This window comes from Phlebotomus argentipes, unplaced genomic scaffold (genome assembly GCF_947086385.1).
Source record: "Phlebotomus argentipes unplaced genomic scaffold, Phlebotomus argentipes genome assembly contig_15, whole genome shotgun sequence".
Classification (NCBI taxonomy): domain Eukaryota; kingdom Metazoa; phylum Arthropoda; class Insecta; order Diptera; family Psychodidae; genus Phlebotomus; species Phlebotomus argentipes.
Window position 1 is genome coordinate 12,570,683 of NW_026776181.1, and position 19,149 is coordinate 12,589,831.

General features: G+C 40.3%; 3 protein-coding genes across 4 annotated transcripts; 2 read left to right on the top strand and 1 right to left on the bottom strand.

Moving 5' to 3' along the window:
• Positions 1–562: 562 nt before the first annotated feature.
• LOC132263118 (ELAV-like protein 2) lies at positions 563–11,477 on the top strand. Of its 2 annotated transcripts, none has more exons than XM_059762704.1 (6): positions 563–1,390; positions 4,301–4,906; positions 4,998–5,101; positions 5,434–5,587; positions 5,665–5,899; positions 6,003–11,477. In XM_059762704.1, the coding sequence occupies exons 2-6, from the start codon at positions 4,714–4,716 to the stop codon at positions 6,349–6,351; spliced, it is 1,035 nt and encodes a 344-aa protein (XP_059618687.1). In that variant the 5' UTR covers positions 563–1,390; positions 4,301–4,713; the 3' UTR covers positions 6,352–11,477. The 2 variants fall into 2 exon arrangements, with proteins under 2 accessions (XP_059618687.1, XP_059618688.1); XM_059762705.1 differs by having other exon boundaries at positions 6,021–11,477.
• On the bottom strand, positions 11,421–16,114 carry LOC132263116 (lipoamide acyltransferase component of branched-chain alpha-keto acid dehydrogenase complex, mitochondrial). Its single transcript, XM_059762702.1, has 6 exons — positions 16,041–16,114; positions 15,497–15,969; positions 15,170–15,279; positions 14,491–15,055; positions 14,024–14,419; positions 11,421–13,962 (listed from the first exon to the last, which is right to left on the bottom strand). Exons 2-6 carry the CDS (start codon positions 15,578–15,580, stop codon positions 13,729–13,731), a joined length of 1,389 nt encoding a protein of 462 aa, XP_059618685.1. The 5' UTR covers positions 15,581–15,969; positions 16,041–16,114; the 3' UTR covers positions 11,421–13,728.
• Positions 16,115–16,226: 112 nt separating this feature from the next.
• LOC132263113 (cap-specific mRNA (nucleoside-2'-O-)-methyltransferase 1) lies at positions 16,227–19,148 on the top strand. Its single transcript, XM_059762696.1, has 2 exons — positions 16,227–17,761; positions 17,875–19,148. The coding sequence occupies exons 1-2, from the start codon at positions 16,470–16,472 to the stop codon at positions 19,076–19,078; spliced, it is 2,496 nt and encodes an 831-aa protein (XP_059618679.1). The 5' UTR covers positions 16,227–16,469; the 3' UTR covers positions 19,079–19,148.
• Position 19,149: the final 1 nt, after the last annotated feature.

Genomic DNA, 19,149 nt, shown 5'->3' on the forward strand with positions numbered 1-19,149 from the left:
TGTGGAATTTTGTGCGTAAACGGGAGACAATAAAAATTGGAACACACACAACGATTCGACACTGTCTACCATAGAAACATAAACAATGGAGGGGTTCGCCGTGGAGGGTGGCGAGCCGGAGAATCGGCACACAAGCCAAGAGCGAGAGCGGCCACCTGAGGGGTGAGAGAAGGGGTTGAGAGATGGGCGGATGACGGTGAATTATGGCGATGCACCGGCAGGATCTGTGCGAGTGTGGTTTCCCAGTCGTGGAAAGCTCAAATGGGTCGCGCTCGTCGCTGGTGTGCGGCCAAGAGTCTGGGTGGCGAAGCGAAGAAGTCCCGATGCAAGCAGGAAGGGATGTCTTGAGGGGGGAGGGTGTGTAGGAAAAAGGCCAAAAGGAGGAAAACCCAAAACCCAGGCTTGAGATTCTCCTCTGCGCGTTCTCTCTCTGTGCCTGGCTCACCCAACCCCGTTTGGTCGTCAACTAAAATATACAAATAGTACGAGGGGTGGGCGCATGCGTGGCATTGTTTTTCCGAACGCCTCGGAAAATCGATGACTCCCTTCTTGTGCGCCCTGGTGCTCTGTGCACAACAAACTAACCACCTCTTCCAACCCAGTGAGAGACCCAGTGTATTCCAGTGCTAGACAAGTTGATTTTCGTCTGTTGTGCATCATCATTTTTAGTTTTGCAATAATTTCTTACTAATTTTCCAATCGTGAAAAGTGAAAGAAAAATAATACGAGGCACACAATTCTCGATAGAACCGCGATATAGGCAGATGCAAATCTCGTGAGAGAGACAAGATTTTTCGAGGAAAATCACACCCGGCGATTCAGAAAGGAGATACAGAGGCGAACACTTGAGAAAATCAGTAATTTTCACACACAGATAGCCCAAATCGCGAAAGGAAACTTCGCGAAGGAGGCACACTCCAGAGGAGGCGCAAAAGGAGGAATTTGGACTCCCCGAGTCGAAGCAGCCAAAGAGAAATAGGACAATTCTTGAATAAGTTCACATTAGACGAATAAATTGGTTTTCTCATCCACCCGAGAGGACATCCTCCGTGTCGAAGAAAATCAGTGACGAAACACACCCTCCTATCTCATTTGTGTGGTAATTTAGAGACTTGCGTTCGAGTGATTGAGAACTTTGAGTGAAGTTATAAACTTTGAGTTTTGTTGTCGAATTTGTGTTACTTTCCGAGGCGAAACTTGAAAAGTATCTCGCAGTATAGAGAGTTTTCCACCCTTCCAAGTGCTTCATAGAAGGAAAGTGTGAGAGAGAGAAAGAGAGAGAAAGAAGAAAAAACCACCACCCCCGCTGAAAAGAGCCCAGATAAAAACGAGCAACATTAACAACTAAAGCCAAATTAGACAAGAGAATATTTATAGCAAAAATTTATTGGTGAGTATAGCTGTACACCATCAAAATATACTCACTTCCATTCTCTCTCCTTTGTCTTTGTGCATAAATTATCAAAATTGTATTTCGCTGTACTCTGGACGTGTACTTTTTTGCGGTCCTGAGAGACATCCAGGGTGATTTTCCCTCCCTAATTTTGCCTGTTTTTTTTGCGCCCCACCCCGCATTTTGATGCATTTGTCGCGAGGGTTCATTCATTGTTGGCGTATACATTTTTCCCGTCCGGGAAAATTGCAGAGAAATCTGCTGCCCCACCCACCCAGGGACTCCCTGTGAGAACATCCTCTCATTTGCACTCTCTCCGGCCTGGCGAACTCTCTCTCAGACCCCAGCCAAAGAGAATTGGCTGGGTGAGACGATTCCTGTATCCTGCTGCTGCTCTGCTCTGGGGAGGTAAGAGTCTCGGGGTTAGAAAATCAATAAATTTAATGGGTATTCGCTTATATTCGAGGAATGGCTCAAAAAGGAGAAATTCTCTTAGCATAAGAGGGAAAAAAAGGAGAAAGAAATGCCATCACTTGTGCCAGGAGGCGAAGCAAAGACGACTAAAAGACCGCTGCAGAGTGATGTGAGAATTCCGTGAAATTCACTTCCATGGAGATCCTCCAGCTCCCCATTCCCACCCATTGTTCGCCTCTGCTGAAGGCATAAATTCAATTTTCCTCCCAAAGTACCCAGCATTTTGTCGCAATTTCTGCTCTCAAGCATTCTGCTGGGTCTGCCAGTGAAATTGGATTGGTAAAAAAGTGACAAAATTTAAATATCGCGACGCGCACCCTTAATGATATTGAATATGAAAATGCTGGCAAACTCTGAGAGAAATATCTCTCAAATGAGTACAGTACATATATGCACTGCATTTATTGTACAAAATGCATTGCATAATGTATAATCTGATGAAGTTTTCATGAGCTCATTGATAGAGATTAAACCGCTTTCTATTATTAAATTGAATTTCAGCGTTTACGTAGGCACTTGGCGAAAAATCGATTTGTTTTAAATGAGCAAAACTGGATTATCTGATAAATATTTAATCGAATCATCGGGCACTTACTCAATAGATATATGTATTTATATGTAGTTCAGTGATATGGTGGTAGAATAATATGGATTCTTATGGTATGCCAAGAAAAGTGACACACCTTACATTCTGGTGCAATTTCGAGTTGCTAAAAAGATTAAGAAGCATATAGACGAACGTTTCTACAAAGAGTGCGGCCAGTTCAAATAGGGGAGTGTTAAAATTTTCTATCTTTTCTCACACATGTAAACTCACTTAAGTGCCAATCCTTGTTATACCACATAACATTTATTTGGTGAATTATGTTATCAAAAGGGTTATTCAAATGAAATTTGCGATAGGAGTGAGATGTAATAAAATACTGAAGGATATATCCGTGGATGGCCTATGAGAGGCCCTTGAGAAATGGGAAAGGTGAAGGAAATGGCATGATTTTCGGGTGTAAATTTGTGAGTGACATGAAAAAATGCCTTTTATCCCCACCTCCACAATTTCCACATTGTTATTTTTCTACGAAAGCTTTTTCTCTATCCATGTCATGAGCACAATACGTAAGAAAATCCCTGTGTAGAAGGAAAAAATCTCTCTCTGTGTTTTCCTTTTGCTTCGCTCACCCACAAGCAGTGTGGGTGGCTGTGGCAGGAATAACGAGAAATACGGCTGTGTGGAGTGAAAAAGAAGAAAATATGTGAATTAATTCCATTTGAGTGTTTTATCGATCTCTTTTTTTCTATTTCCCATTCCCAGCCGCTTCGCTTCTTTTCCCACCCATTTGCGAGAGAATTTTTCCACTGACCACCCGCCCAGTTATATGGGAAATTCGCGTGTAATTCACGTAATCAGCGAATTTGTAATTACGACACATACACACAATATTCCATAAATACGGGAGCGTTTAAAGGAACTCCGCGCGTCGTTCGTGAGAGGCACAATCTCAGATGTTGAGTAAAATCAATACACAGTACAAACGGCCGTTTTCACAATGAACATACCCGGCCGGCGTAGTGTGTGCGCTCTCGTGAGCATTTTTCCATACCCTTTCCTGGGCGTTCCACGCTCTCCCAGGAGGGCGGCCTCGGCCACCCGTGGGGCGGTGGGGCACCCGAGGATTCCTATTGTGTGGAAAATGTGCGCGATTTTTGCTCCAAGCGCGAGATTTACTCACCAAAACACCGTCTCGAGTGCTTTTCGGGTGCCTGGAAACAACACACGCGCACTCATGGATTGCAGGAGCTATGCTCTTGCACTGCACACCCCTTTTCTCATCTCCCATTCACCTTTTCCCACATTGATTCCTATTGATTTTGTCTCCAGCCCAGCCCGCCCACCCGCATTTACGAGTTGATACGCTCGTTTGCAGTGAAAACAGCAATTTTCCATCATTATCCATGATGGCAATTATATTTTGAGCCTCAGCAAAACCCCAATTGCTCTTCGGTCTTTTTATTGCTTCACCGCGATCCTATGTGGGATGCTCGCAACATTGAATTGATTGCAGGGCAAATTCCTGGAATTTTGAAATTTCAAAATTTAAATTTAGGAGTTCCAATTTAAATAGTTCACTCCCTTCCAATGTTTTTGGTGGTGTTCTTATTTTCTAAAAATACCTCCTACGTTTCGCAAAATTTTATGCGAAACATTTGATATGACATGAAATATCCTCGTGAAAATATGCTAAATTTAAATGTGGCACCACTTTATAATAGCATTTTGATGAGAATATTGATATCAATATTGTATCAAAAGGATAATTTGGTCTCTATGAACATTGCGTGATCTTTTTGACCCCTCCTGAAAACCTGTTCAATTTGATACAATCGTTTGCCCTAATGACTAACATTTATTGGACCTAACGCATTTTCACATTTCAGTGTGTATCAACGTCCCAAAGCGCAAACAATCGTGTCTACAATTAAAGGATTTAAAGAGAATTTTATAAGATAAAAACCACTGTTTAAGAGACTTCTTCTGATATTACTAGAAAAAGAGAAATCATCATATCGCTTAAATAAATTTTTATTAGACAAGAGATATTAAGAGAAAAAGTAGGCAAAACGAAATTTTTGGCATAGCGAATAATCTAGAGAGGAAAAGGTAGCGAAGAGAAGCGCAAGATTGCAAGAAATACATTGTACCTTGGACAGGACAATCAAGTAGCACAAAACCTTCAAGGTGAAATCCAACAGCGATTTGAGAGCGCTATTCCTACACCAAGTCAAGAACCAGAACCATCACTAAACCAGCACTTTCTCCGAAGAATCCATCCAAAAGCTTAAGCGTGACAATGATTGCGAATGGTTTGGACACGGCCCAGCAGAATGGACGCTCGGGCTCCATCGGGAGTGGGCAGGATGACGCCAAGACAAATCTCATTGTCAATTATTTGCCGCAAACGATGACCCAGGAGGAGGTGAAGTCACTTTTCTCCAGCATTGGCGACGTCGAGAGTTGCAAGCTGATCCGGGACAAGGTCACTGGTGAGCATTTAAGCACTGGAAACCGCCCCCGAGGGAGCTTTAGGGCTGAATCCCACTAATTGTGCCTCTCTGTCTCTCTTTCAACGTTCAGGTCAGAGCCTGGGATATGGCTTCGTGAATTACCACCGACCAGAGGATGCCGAGAAAGCTGTGAACACCTTCAATGGGCTTCGACTCCAGAACAAGACAATAAAGGTATATAAATACTTCTTAACCGAGTGACTTTGAGAGGAAGTTGTGTGAAATTGTTCATGTAGAAGGATTTTATTATTGCCCTCTCACAAAATATGCAAAAGGAAGAGTTAGAAATTGCCACAAATACGCTCGTAATAAAAAAATTTGCGAAGATCTACCGCACGGCAGTCGGGCGATGAGCATTATCATCTAATTTGGCCACAGTGAGGTCGTGGGCGGGAAATTGAATGGGGGCAATTTTGGGGGTTGTGTGTAGTAAATTACGGAATGTATGGGGGTGAATTAGCTGAAGCAGGACATAAATTGACGAGAATGTGCGTTGGCAATTTCAGGTGTCGTTTGCACGTCCGAGCTCTGATGCAATAAAAGGCGCTAATTTGTACGTGTCTGGCCTGTCGAAGAGCATGACGCAGCAGGACTTGGAGAATCTCTTCAGTCCCTACGGTCAGATCATCACGTCTCGCATCCTGTGCGACAACATCACTGGTAAGCCTATGTGGTTCTCCTTCTATGGCGAATTATTCACGGTTCTATTGAAATGTTGTGTCCTATTGCTGCACTAGGATTGTCCAAAGGCGTCGGCTTCATCCGATTCGATCAGCGATCCGAGGCTGAGCGCGCAATCCAGTCACTCAATGGCACCACACCCAAGGGCGCCACGGAGCCCATCACTGTCAAGTTTGCCAACAATCCCAGCAGCAACATCAACAAGGCTCTCCCGCCACTTGCCGCATACTTGACACCGCAGTCCAACCGTCGCTTCCCAGGGCCCATCCACCACCCAACCGGCCGCTTCAGGTGAGCAAAATCTCTGTGCAGATGAGACGATCGCGTTATTGCCTATTGTACTTAACCAGTGAAGAGGGACAATGGACACATTCTGAAGTAGCATTTAATTTAGTCCCGTGCTTTCCTGCAGATTCTCCCCTCTAACCGGTGATCTCTTGGGCAATACCATCCTCCCCACAAACGCCATCAATGGCTCCGGATGGTGCATCTTCGTGTACAATCTGGCACCGGAGACGGAGGAGAATGTGCTGTGGCAGCTGTTTGGCCCCTTCGGTGCCGTCCAGAGTGTGAAAGTAATCAAGGATCTGCAGACGAACAAGTGCAAGGGCTTTGGTTTCGTCACCATGACCAACTACGATGAGGCCGTGGTGGCCATTCAGTCGCTGAACGGCTACACCCTCGGCAATCGCGTCCTCCAGGTCAGCTTCAAGACCAACAACACCAAGAGTAAAACCAACTAGATATCTCCTGCCACGGCTATCAATTCGCACACACCTCTCGCGGACGTTGGCGCGCCAGGTATGAGTCAGGCCACCTCGCTATTGGGCGAGAAGCCACTCGGACTGGGCATTGTGCCCACGACTCAATTCCAGCCGAGTCTTCTCAGCTACTACGTCGCGTCGCGACCATCACTCCTCTTTCCGTCCTTCTAAAGACACAATCACTCTTCTTGCAACACTAAATCCGCTGAGCATCAATCCGTACTTCTCATTCGCACATGGTAGACGATCGAAATTAATTTAACGGGGGGATTTTCCCCAAGATAGAGCTCAAGAGCCACTCCTCGAGGCTTTATCTTCTTTTAAAGACCATCTCAAGGATCTGAAGACGCTTTGAGGGGGTTGGAGATAAAATATTTAGAGGGAATTTGAGAATTTGGCTCTGGTCTTATTGAGTTTTGACTTCTCCAGCGCCACAAGAATCCGCCCTGCGGCAACTTGGGGTGGCGTTGGGTGAAAGACAAAGGAAAGCGAATGAGAAGGAGGCGGAAGGAAGTATTTAAAAGTCGATCGAAGAGGAAGAAAATAGCACTGAAGGATGTGAATAATTTACTTGCGCAAAGTGAAATCATTATTCTTTTATTGAGGAATTTAAGTATAGAAAAAAGAAATGCGGAAATTCTGAGGAAAAAAGGACATATGAACATAAAAGACGCGAGCGAGAGTTTAAAGGAAAAAGAGTTCTGGATATTTTTATCCATGATAAGAAGACATGAATGCCGCAGTGTGCGTGTGTGTGAGTTTTTAGCTTTAATAAATTGGGATTTATAAGATATAGAGACAAGCAAAAATAAAGACACCGATTGTGAGAGGATTCGGGCTAAAAGTGATACTTTTTACATGAAACAAATCAACAGTGGCGAGAGATTCCATTTTTTCTCCACGAGGAGACGAGATAAATAACACTAAAGATAAGAGATAATAAATGAAGACAATTACTTTTAAAGCAAATGAGACATAAGGTAAAAGAAAACGAATACAACGCGTCATCATTAATTGTGAATTAATGATTAACATTTATACTGAAGAGACAAAAAACCTTTTTAAAGAACCCATAATTCGCAAGAGATTTCTATAGTCTTTGACTTGATATTATTAGAGGAAGGAAAATAAACTCTGATGAGATTAAAGATGAAGAAACACCGATTGAAAGACAACATTTTTAGGACATAGTGAAAGGGAGTTTAAATGATAATTAAACAAGCTATGATAATATTTTCAAAATTCTCATCCTTGCTGTTTGTGTCATTGTAATTGTGTTTCTCTCTAAAGAATATTGTATAATTATTATAAAGGATATCAAGAATCTTAACCACATTTTAATAGTTCTCTCAGATGAAATAGTGGATCTTGAGTTTGATCTTATAATTGTAATTTTGTGACTTGAGAATAGAAGCGAATATGAAAGAATAATGATAATTTTACTCACATTCCTAAATACTTCAAAATATAAATTAAAGAGATTTCCAAGAGCATTTAAGTAGATGAAAATATATTCTCACATGAACATTAATGTATTGTATTGAATTGAGAAACTGTACTTATATTTATATTATTCTATGTATTACTATTTTCTGAGCAGTCATTTTAGATCAAGTGAAAAGGAAAAAAAACATATTAGTAAAGTTTAAAGGAAATTTTTAGTGATAATTGTCTAACTGTTCTCGAGTGACATGTGTTTATTTCATATTAAAAAAGTATTTATCCTTTTTTGACTATCGTAGGCTCGTGCAATCACGTCTTAGGTTTAGTTTAAAGATATTCACTATCAATTGATCAATTTTAACCTTTCAGAAGAGAAGTAGATTTTTGAACAATTTTGCGCTTATGATTGTGAAGAGATATTAAAAAAAAATAAAATTAGGTGCGATTAATTAGGTGATAGTTGCAGCAAATAGTATCGCAGAGTATATCTTTAACAGTGAATTAACACAAAGAAGAGTAATATTAAGTAAATTTATGAGTATTTCTTTGGATTGACAGACAAGAAGGGAGGATTGAACAGAAGTGAGGGTTTTCATTTAAATGTCATTTCATGGAAGGGACTAAAAGAGAGACACACGAAAATAGAACTTACCACCACCCACAACATCCGACAGATAACATAAATGGAAGGCACATTTCTGCGAGAGAAAGAAAATCGCTTTACTGTTATTATGAAATATTGAGAACAGAGTTCATTCGTGAATGAGGAATAAAAATACATATTTACATAAAATGTATTGTAACTTAATTAACTGATAATAATTTTACGCACATTTTATGTAATTTACTCTTAAATAGGATGAGACTGGAAAAGCTAGTTAAAAAAATATTAAAAAGGCGGTGATAACATAAGGTAAGGAAAAATTACATAAATAAAAAGTAACATGGGACATGGAAAAGTAGCATTTGTAGGAAAAGGGACTTTTTAGCAAAAATTAAAATTATATTTTGTAGACTAAAAGATGAAAAAAAAAATCTTTTTTCTACCCTGAAACGGTGTAAAGACCAAATGAAAGTGGAAAATCTTGTGCTAATGAAGCATAGATTTATGTGAAGATGGAAAATAAATTGTGAAAAGATTTTGAGAGTAATTGAAAAGCAAGAGGAAAAAATGAGGAAAAATTATATATCAGTTAAATTTAAATTTACACTCTCTAGATAATTGAAATTAATGCAAAGTCGATGGCAACAAAGGAAAAGAGTATCTTATCTCACCAGAGAAACTGACATCAATATGAAAAAATTGAGGAAGAAAAAGAGAATGTTGTGGGAAAAACAAATAGAAAATTGAGCAGTATTGAAAGACAAGGTAACAACTTTTCACTTTATACATACACGTCATTATTATATTATATTTAATGTATTTGAAAAAGAAAAAGTATGAACAAATTATTGTATTACTCGCTTTTCATTATTAAATGCAATGATAAAGAAAATTTTAATGCATATGGAGGATCCCAAAAAATATTTTTAACTGTTTTCACTCAAAGAGAAAGTTGAGAGATCCTTTTTTCTTTCTACTAATTATCTCCAATTTTGGATTAAAAAAGAACTTTAGAAGAGAAAAAATCTACTAAGGGAAAAAGAGATATTATGATAATAATGTGTTCATGCGTGCAATCTTCACAAGTATTGAGAAGGAGAGAAGAATATGAGAGTAAATTCCTAAAATGGGAGGTGAAAAAAAGTGAAACGAACAATTAAAGACACTATCCAAAGCAAAATTGTTAATTTTAAAATAATAAATGATGGAATATTGTTAGTGAGAACAAACCTAAGATGATACCTAATGTAACAAATTAAAACAATGTGCAATGAAACTAGTGAAAATTTACATGAATTTTAATCACTTTTCTTTTAAATTTAACCATTTTGCTTTGTTGATCTTCATTCAATAATAAGAACAACATAACAGGAGCGTCTCTTAAACCACATTTGTTCCATCGAATATCATCAAATTACACCTTTTGATCACCCAAATCCTGGAACAGACACCCAAAATCCGGCGATCAAAATGTGCGTGAGAGAGATCAACGAAAAAATATACACAATACTAAGCGTTAGATAGGAGGAACTAAGACGGTCAAGGGTAGTTTAAAGAAAACACGCACATTTTGCAAAAAAAAAAGATATACAGAAAGAAGTTCTTCACAAACTGCAAACAAATAAAGAAAAAAGAAAAAAGTTGCGAAAGCGTAATAAAACATCCTGAAATGGTTTTGAATTATGAAAAAGTAAAATAATCTCCCATTATTCTTATAGGTCATCAATCTCTTTAACTATATATTTAAAAAATTAACTAAAGATATTAATAAAGAAGGAACACTATTTAAATTATTACTAATTATATTGAACAATATATATTTATGTAGCACGTTTAAATGGGACGTTGTGAACTGATCTTAACTCGGTGTGTGTTCACAGAAAGCTGGCTAATGATTGATGGGAGTAATATAGGAATCCTATTTAGTAACTTTATCGTTCTATTAATCGTATAATAATTTTTTCTCTGAGAAATGATAAAAGTTTTCTCTCAATAGAAATAACCTCTAATCACAATTTATACTTAATTATATTGTATTTGATGAATGGACATCGCAAAATAATCACTGAATGTGTATTTAATTTAGTAATTGTATAACCATTTATCGTAATCCTATTACACTTTGTGACTAAATTTCAATTTACAAGTTGTGACGATTTGTCCTTTGAATTCTACAAAACTATTTTCCACCCCGTTCTCAATTTCCATACAAAATAATTGCAGATGGCAATTTTTCCCTTTTTAAAATGACAAATATTTGAGTGAAACAGAACTACTAAAAACAAATAAAAAAAAACCACATTGTTGTGTATCCACCTCCATCCACAAAATTCCTTAACAACAATAATAAAAATAAATAATGATAGTGTAATAGAATTTAAAGAAAATTAATAATTAATAGGAATGATTATATTCAACTGAGGCAGTGTATTAAATGTGTAGCTAGGGCGGCCAATTTCTGCCGACTCTCCTGCCTAGAGCAGTGCTGCCTGAAAAAGCAGTCTTATTCCAGCCCGGAGAGGTTCAGCTTCCAGCATCCTAGCAGTTAGACAAACCGTGGAATAGTTTGTTCAGACATTTAAAAAAAAATCATCGGCAGCAGTGCAGTAAAAATCTTGGCAAAAATCGAATAATAGTGAAAAGAAAAAATTAGTAAAATTGCAACATTATTAAAGAAAAAAGGATAACATTTGATAATTTTACATTATATAGCGAAATAATGAATAAACTAAAGCAAATGGGTGCGAAATATCGAAATTGATGGAGAAAAAAAAAACCAAGATGAACAAGAGAAATAGTGCATAAAACAATGCAAAAAGTAAATGTGCATAAATATATAGAAATATGAGAAAAAGCTTTCTTCCAATTTTACAATGTACATAGATTTAAAGAGAAAAATAAATGAAGTAATAATTAAAATGATGGTGGGATGATTTATCAAATAAGATGCATATACACCAAAGAAGATGAAGTGAAAAATATTAATAGAATTAATAGAATACAGGGTGATGCATAAATTGAGAATAAATTTAAATGAAGAAGAAAAAAATTATGTATATGAGGAAGATGAAGAAAAATCGTACTTAACTAAAGCAATATGACTGAGTAAAAAAGAGAAAAAAAATATGAAGAAAACATGACGGTGCAGTACCTAAAGAAACTACTATACCTATTTATAATAAAAAAAGAAGTGACGAGAAAATGAATTAAAAATGATAAGAGTAATAAAAACGAAAACATAAAACTAATGTGACAGAGAAAATTCATGATTACCCTGTATTTGCGCGCGATTGGAATGAAAAAAAAATTAAGAAAGAATCAGAAAAACGACAGAATCACATAATTTCACGCTTTTCTATTAATTTACTAGTGAAAAAGGAAGATATATCAATGTGAAGAGTCTCTAAAATTATCGAAAGGATATCTTGTATTCAAAAAAGAATTCTTATTTTCCACAAAAAAAAACATTCACTAGTCCAACTTACGCCCTATTCCTACACTAACTTTTCCTCCTCTTTCCCTTTCCCACCTTCAAATTTTCACCCACACGCGTTCTCTTTCTCTTAAAGATAAAGCAGCAAGAATTGTCCTGCAAAGAGAAAGATAAGCATAAGGAGAAAAAATTAGCATGATCGTCAGAAGATGAGAAACAACTTACATACCAAAATATATTATTATAATATACAATTTAAATTTTTTGGACAAAACATTTATATAAGAATATATAAAGGATGTATATTAAAAGGAATATTATATAGGTGAAAAAAAGAATAAATATTAAATCTGGCCTATCGAAAATGACAACAAGAAAATAAAGTCGGCGCACTTGAGCGAAGGAGATTATAAATGAAGTATATCCAATTAAAATAGATGAAAAGGACATATTTTAAATTGCCGTCAAATAGATGAGAGGAAATTATCCTAAAAATATGTGTTTAAATAAATAACTAAAGAATGAAAAAATGCAACATAATAGCAAGTATTTTGTGGAGTTGAAGAAAAAGTATTGTCACCTATTTTAGACCTCCTTGTTTGCGTTCATTAAGAGATAAAAAGAAATAAATTGATAAAAAGGTCATCAGTGATGCAATAAAGAAGTGGCGTGAGGGAAAAATTGAGAGATGATAAATCAAATTGATCATTAAAAAAATTTACATTGGGAAAAGATTTAAATACATAAATGAGACAAGAACATGAAGGTTAGTGGGTGAGGCGATAAGGAAGACAGTGGGAAAATGGTAATAAAGGACAAGGAAGGATTTTTAGACGCAAATATTTTAGGATGAAATATAGCGTTGTATTAACCAGAATACAATACATGTATGTATTTGTACTTTTTCATGTTGAAAATTGAGAAAAACAATAAAAATACAAAAAAAAATTTATAGAGAAAAGAACATTTCCAGACTTAAGCATCATCAGCGTAACGATTTTACCAAAAAAGAGAAGAAAATTGAAGATAGGACGGCAGTAATTTAAAGTCAGTGGAGGAAATACAAGCAAAATAATCTCATTCTATGTCTATTAACATTAAAAAAAAATAAATATTTCATATATTTAATTGAGTTGTTCTGTATAATCAATATTAACTTGAAAGGAAGTCACAAAGAATTATAGCAGAAAAAGGCCGATGGACGATTGTGAAGGTGCAAGCAAGTTTTTTGAACAAGTAAAAGAATTACTAAAGAAAACTAAACACCAAAGCAACAACCAACATAGTAGAGAGATGAGAAAAATGACATACGAATATCTTTTTGAGCTCTTGATACTTATATTATTATTATTATATATACATGTATATGTGAAACTTATTTATTTGGAAGATGGACAACAAAGAAGCAAAACCATGCTCAATTTAATAAAATACTCTTCAAATTTTCTTGTTCTTGTATTCTAAATAAGCTATCTTATTCACCTCTGAAGTCAAACAATCCCTCTCTTTAAGAATCTTCGCGATCACACTTCAAACCTCTTCAATCCATCAGCGCCAGCTTAAGATCTCGAGTTCACTTTGGATCATCATTGAGTCTCTCTTCCCACATTCTCACAACAAAATCTCTTCGTTTACTTGATTCTCTTTATTCTTCATGCTTTTCTTTTCCTATAACAACTGGAAGAAAAACCCTCCAAGTGACAACAAATAACAAGTATCTCAAGAGCGCGCCTTTGCAAGGGGGAAAACTAAACTAAACATAGGAGACAAAATTTTAAATGCATTCCAGGTGACCTAGGAGACCGTTCAGCCTCTAAGGCTGTCTTCGCCGTGTAAATAAATGCAACAGTTACTCTTCTGAGTGCCTCTCTGGTGATCAGTCAAGCAGGAAGAGGTTGGGATTCTCCAGATATTTCTTCCAAAGATTCGAGAACCTTGCCATTGTGACTCCATCAATCACACGATGATCCGCTGACCAGCTCACACTCATCACAAAAGCCTTGATGATCTCCCCATCTGCTCCGAAGCGTGGCACGAGTTTGGTTCTGCCCATGGCCCCAATGGCAACCTGAGGACTCATAATGCACGGATGTGTGTACGTTCCGCCGATCTGAAAAAGAAAGCAGCTCATGAGAAATGCATCAAGGCGTTCATCGTGACTTTTTCTGTACAATTCCAATGTTGGAGAGCGAAAAGGTGCCATCAGCAAAGTCGTCTGGGCCCAAGGAGCCTTTCTGACCCTTCTCTTGCAGTTCATTCAGTGCCTTTGCAATGTCTATGATAGACTTTTGCTCGCAATTCTTCACATTTGGCACCACGAGACCCTGCGGAGTGTCCATTGCCACGCTAATATTGTGCGCCGCCTTGTAAATCACACTCTCATTTGGCTCATCCAGACTGCTGTTCAGAATAGGATACTGGGTAAGTGCCCTGGAAGCAGCCTTGATGAAGAAGGGCATATAAGTGAGTTTCACACCCTTTTCCAGAGCATCTGCCTTTAGTTCTTCTCGCACAGACATCAGTTTGGACATGTTGATTTCGTCACTGTATGCAAAATGGGGAATTTTCTGTAATACGACAGAAAGAAAAAAATTACTTTCTACCAATTACAGTTTAGTTTTTGAATTAATTTTCTCACCAATGCCTCAGTCATGGACTTCAGCATCGCCTTTCGCACCCCTTTCAGCTGTTCCACGCGATCCTCGGCCAAGACTTTGGGTGGTGCAATTGGGATTCCTTGGGGTTTCTGCTGAAGGAGTGTCGGATGTGGCTTCACTGTGCCCGCGGGAATCAAATTCAAGTGCTCAAGGACATCTCCCTTGAGAATCCTCCCATATTTTCCAGTGGGCGTCACTTTGGTCAGGTCCAGCTTGTTCTCCATGGCCAGACGACGCACTGCCGGAGTCGTTAGAACCTTCTTCCTTTCCTCCTCAGCATTGTCGGTGGGTTTCTTCGGCTCATCCTCATCGGAGCTACTATCACTGTGCTTTTCAGGGTCCTTTCCTTCCTCCTTGGGCGCTTCATCGTCATCTTGAACATCAATGTCCACAAGGGGCTGTCCCACGAGGGCGATATCATCGATCTTGTGGTAAATCTTGACGATTTTCCCATCGTAGCGACTGGTGATGGTCACCGAAGCCTTGTCGCTCTGCACCTCGCACAGATTATCAAACTGCTCAACGGTGTCCCCAACTTTGATGAACCTGAAACACAGAAAGAGAGCCGAGTTATGCATCTTCTGGCCGGGAAATTTATCACAAGACGAGCTGGGATTATCAGTGGTAATCAGCGGTTGTGAATGTGGGTGTGAGACTCACCATTCCTTCACACTGACTTCTCTTATTCCCTCTCCGATGTCCGATAGATTGAATGAGACGACTTTGCTGAGCTGGAGACTCGTGGAGAGCAACCTCAGGTGCTGAATTCTCTGTAAAACCCACACGCGGGGTGAAAATTAATCCCAGAAAATGTGATCTACTTTACACGAAAGTGAGAGTGTGGCAGTATCTCTGCCGAATGGAATGAATTGCCAATTTTAGCTTATTACGCAAGGTCAAGAGAGATACTTTTGCCGCTTCTCTAGCCCATTTGCAGCCACCCTGGCCAGGAAGGAGACACCACATTAATCACTTTTGAGCACTCACGTGAGTATCGATGGGTTTCCCGCACTTCTGCGACAGGATTCGCCTGATAAACAGTCCTGAGTGGGTCCGGAGACAGAATGCCATGGTGGAGCATGTGCTGTGCAGCCGCGATCGACGACAGAACTGGTGAGCAATCGTCAAGCGTCGTGTCTTCAATAAAACTCTATACCCGCAGCCACGAGCATGCGATTACGGACGTCAGATCACTGATAAGACTGTCGCTGTATGGGAGGCAAGTCCGCAGATAAGCATGCTATTATCTCAGTCAGTTGACCCTCAGTGGGAGGTAGTCGCAAAATGATCCTGATTTAAGCTTCCACCGTTTCCCTATCGTCGTCCTTTTCATTTTCCTACCTAAAGGAATCCAAAATCCTTTTTCTTTTTTCCTTGGCATGCTGCCTTTGACGCTGGCTCGAGGCTCCTTGAGAAAGTCAACCGTCAGAAATGATTCCTTCCGGAGAGGATCCTTTGGCCTGTTGAAAAATATCACATTAGCGACAATTTCTTCCCAAATTCAATGCGGAATGTAACATGATTTTCTTACACTATTATCTCAATATGCTCCATATCTCTCCATTTATCAATTTTCCAATTACAATCGCCTGGATTATCACGCAGAAGGAATAAAAAATTAAATATTCCTGCACGTGTGTTGACAGCCAAACGGAAATAATTGAATTTTCCCGATTCGCACAATTTTACCCCTGACTGCGCGAACTGCTAGAAATCAGCTGACAGGGTGGTGACAGTAAAGAGTAAAGAAGAAGAAGAGGTGGTGTTTATGTTTTGGAAACCCTCCCCAGGATACCAGGTATATTGAGGGGTGCGCATGCAAATCCTGGCCAGTCCACTCATTTGAGTTTCTGATGTGCGGTCAGCTTTGAAAAGAGCCCGTCGGTTTGGGAGAAAGTGGCATATTTGAGTGGTGAAAGTTTTCCCTTTAGAAGAGAGAAGCGCCTCAAGAGAAGTGAAAATGACTTCCACTTCAGATGACAACTCCACACCGGAGTTCTCGGACAGTGGGTACACCGAGGGGATGTACGGCAAACGGAAGAGACGAAGTGAAGATGAGAACGACGATTCATCTGATGAGGCTCCAGCGATTAAAAAGCCGGCGAACACAGAAATGTACTCGAAGGCGTCGCTGCGGATGATGCAGAAAATGGGCTATCAAGAGCGCACTGGCTTGGGAAAGCACAGTCAGGGACGATTGGATCCTGTGGAGGCATCTAAACAGAAGGGCCGACGCGGTTTGGGTGCTGCTCCGGACGCCGTGGATATCTCAGCCACGCATTTCGATGAAACAGAAGAGAAAATCCAGATTCCGGAGATTGTGAACTGGATGTACAGCGATGCTGACGATTTGGAGGAGTTGGACAGAAACAAGCTAGATGATTGGTGTGTGCGCGGCAAGAGAAAGATGACCATCGACGACGAAACCCTGTTTTGCGACCCTGACATCCTCAAGAACGTCCTCGAAGCGAAGACTGTGTTCGATAACATGAATGACCTGGAGATGAGGAGAGCTTGTCAGCGCAGCAACCCATTCGAGACCATCAAGAATGTGGTATTCCTGAACCGGGCCGCCGTGAAAATGGCCAACATGGACGCGCTGCTCAATTTCATGTTCACGAATCCTGTTGACGAGCGTGGGCAGTCTCTCGTGCGGGAGCATGAGCTACTCTACTTTGCTGACGTGTGTGCTGGCCCGGGAGGCTTCTCCGAGTACGTGCTTTGGAAGCGAAAATGGCACGCTAAAGGCTTTGGTTTCACACTTCGTGAAGAGAACGACTTCAACCTGGACAACTTCCTCGCCGGACATCCAGAGTCGTTCCATCCCTATTACGGCGAGAAAGAAAACGGAGACGTGTATGATCCCGCGAACATCGAGTCCCTGATGAATCTCGTGATGCAGGAGACGGGCAATGGGGTGCATTTCATGATGGCGGATGGAGGCTTCTCCGTGAAGAATCAAGAAAACATCCAGGAGATTCTGTCCAAGCGACTCTACCTTTGTCAGTGCCTCGCAGCGCTTAGCGTCTTGCGTGAGAAGGGTCACTTCGTGGTAAAGCTCTTCGATATCTTCACACCGTTCAGCGTGGGATTAATCTATCTGATGTACAAGTGCTTCCGGCGGGTCGCCATCATCAAGCCCAATACCAGCCGTCCAGCCAACTCTGAGCGGTATCTCGTGTGCAAGTGGATGAAATCCGACACTGATGTCATCCGGCGGCATCTCTTAGACATCTGCGAATCAATGTACAGGTAAGTGGGTCAGAATAACTAAAAGAATGTCGCTTCAGTGAAGGAAACACTCGAGATTCTTTCAGCTTTTCTACATTCCTCGATAATTAAGCAAATACTTTTGTTCTTTTCAGATCTACTGGTGATGAGGACATCCGGGAATTAGTGCCCTATGAAGTGCTTAGAGAGGATGAGCAGTTCTTCAAGTATATTTTCGAGTCTAACAACCGCATTGGTCAGAATCAAATCACTGGACTGAGGAAGATCGCCGCCTATGCAGCTAACAAGACTCTCGCGGAGACTCGTCAGGCAGAAATCCGTGAGCAGTGCCTGACGGAATGGCGTCTGCCCAGCGCCATGAGAACAGCCGCAAGAGGACAAAAGATATCGCACGACGAGTACTGCAATGATCTCCTGAAAACCAATAATCGCTCGTTCATGACACAACCTGAGATCGTGCTGACTAATCCAGGAAAGTTCTCACAACATTTTGGCGGGGTGCAAGATCACTGGTTCTTTATGGCGCTCAACACACCCGAGAACAGCCAGAAAAACTACCGAACATTCTTCCTGAGCAAGGGCCGTCAGGATGTTGTGATGCTGAACGCCAAAGGCTTATGGGAATCGCTGCCGAGAGGAGTGCCAGTGGAAATGTCGCCGAACACACTTCTCTATGGGGAGATTGTGCAGGAGCACAAGGGCCAGGAGAGGTCTCAGAGGACCACCTACGCTCTCCACATCATTGACGGACTGATACTGGACGGAGAGGATATCAGGAAGTGTCCACTGCAGGAGCGCAATAGACTATGCCACAAATTTGCCGAGGCGATCAACAAGCCGAGCAAGCTGAACAATGGAGAGACCTCAGTGCCCATCAGATGCAAGAAATTGATCCCTTTCCGCGAGATTGGACCTTTCATCGACAGTCTGGAGTACTACGCACTGAAGAATTTGACTCACCGCAAAGGATACATGCTGCCCAACACAGATGACAGATTCTACATCCCGAAGGCGCTCCTCTTTCTCTGTGAGATGAAATCAAATCTCCGGAAGAACTTCAGCGTGAGCAACAACGACTTCTACTACTTTGACGTGGACAAAGGCGTTTCCTTCATGGCAAATCGGCTTCCGGATCCGAATTGCATCCTAGCATCGTCCACCACAACACTGAATTTCCGCTTGCTATGGAAATGGGAGCAGGAGGACCAGATCAATGCGCGTCGTTATGAACCCGCGCAAACGTCTGACGATGGTCAGACCCTCGTGTTCCGATCGGACTTTGAACGTTTCATCCGGCAGTGCGACGACAAGATCAGACCGCACAGCAGCCCGGAGTGACATTTACACAATCTTGGCTAAATATTAAATAATTTAACTCAATAAATTGTTGCATAAAATTAAATCTTAAG

Excerpts from the sequence above, each read along its gene's own strand:
- LOC132263118 (XM_059762704.1), top strand. The coding sequence starts at position 4,714 with ATGATTGCGAATGGTTTGGACACGGCCCAGCAGAATGGACGCTCGGGC. Across the intron at positions 5,102-5,433 it reads TCCAGAACAAGACAATAAAG|GTGTCGTTTGCACGTCCGAG; the intron begins GTATATAAATAC and ends TGGCAATTTCAG. Across the intron at positions 5,900-6,002 it reads CACCCAACCGGCCGCTTCAG|TCCCGTGCTTTCCTGCAGAT; the intron begins GTGAGCAAAATC and ends CATTTAATTTAG.
- LOC132263116 (XM_059762702.1), bottom strand. The coding sequence starts at position 15,580 with ATGGCATTCTGTCTCCGGACCCACTCAGGACTGTTTATCAGGCGAATC. Across the intron at positions 15,056-15,169 it reads GAAGTCAGTGTGAAGGAATG|GTTCATCAAAGTTGGGGACA; the intron begins GTGAGTCTCACA and ends TCTGTGTTTCAG. Across the intron at positions 14,420-14,490 it reads AGTCCATGACTGAGGCATTG|AAAATTCCCCATTTTGCATA; the intron begins GTGAGAAAATTA and ends GTCGTATTACAG.
- LOC132263113 (XM_059762696.1), top strand. The coding sequence starts at position 16,470 with ATGACTTCCACTTCAGATGACAACTCCACACCGGAGTTCTCGGACAGT. Across the intron at positions 17,762-17,874 it reads ATCTGCGAATCAATGTACAG|ATCTACTGGTGATGAGGACA; the intron begins GTAAGTGGGTCA and ends TGTTCTTTTCAG.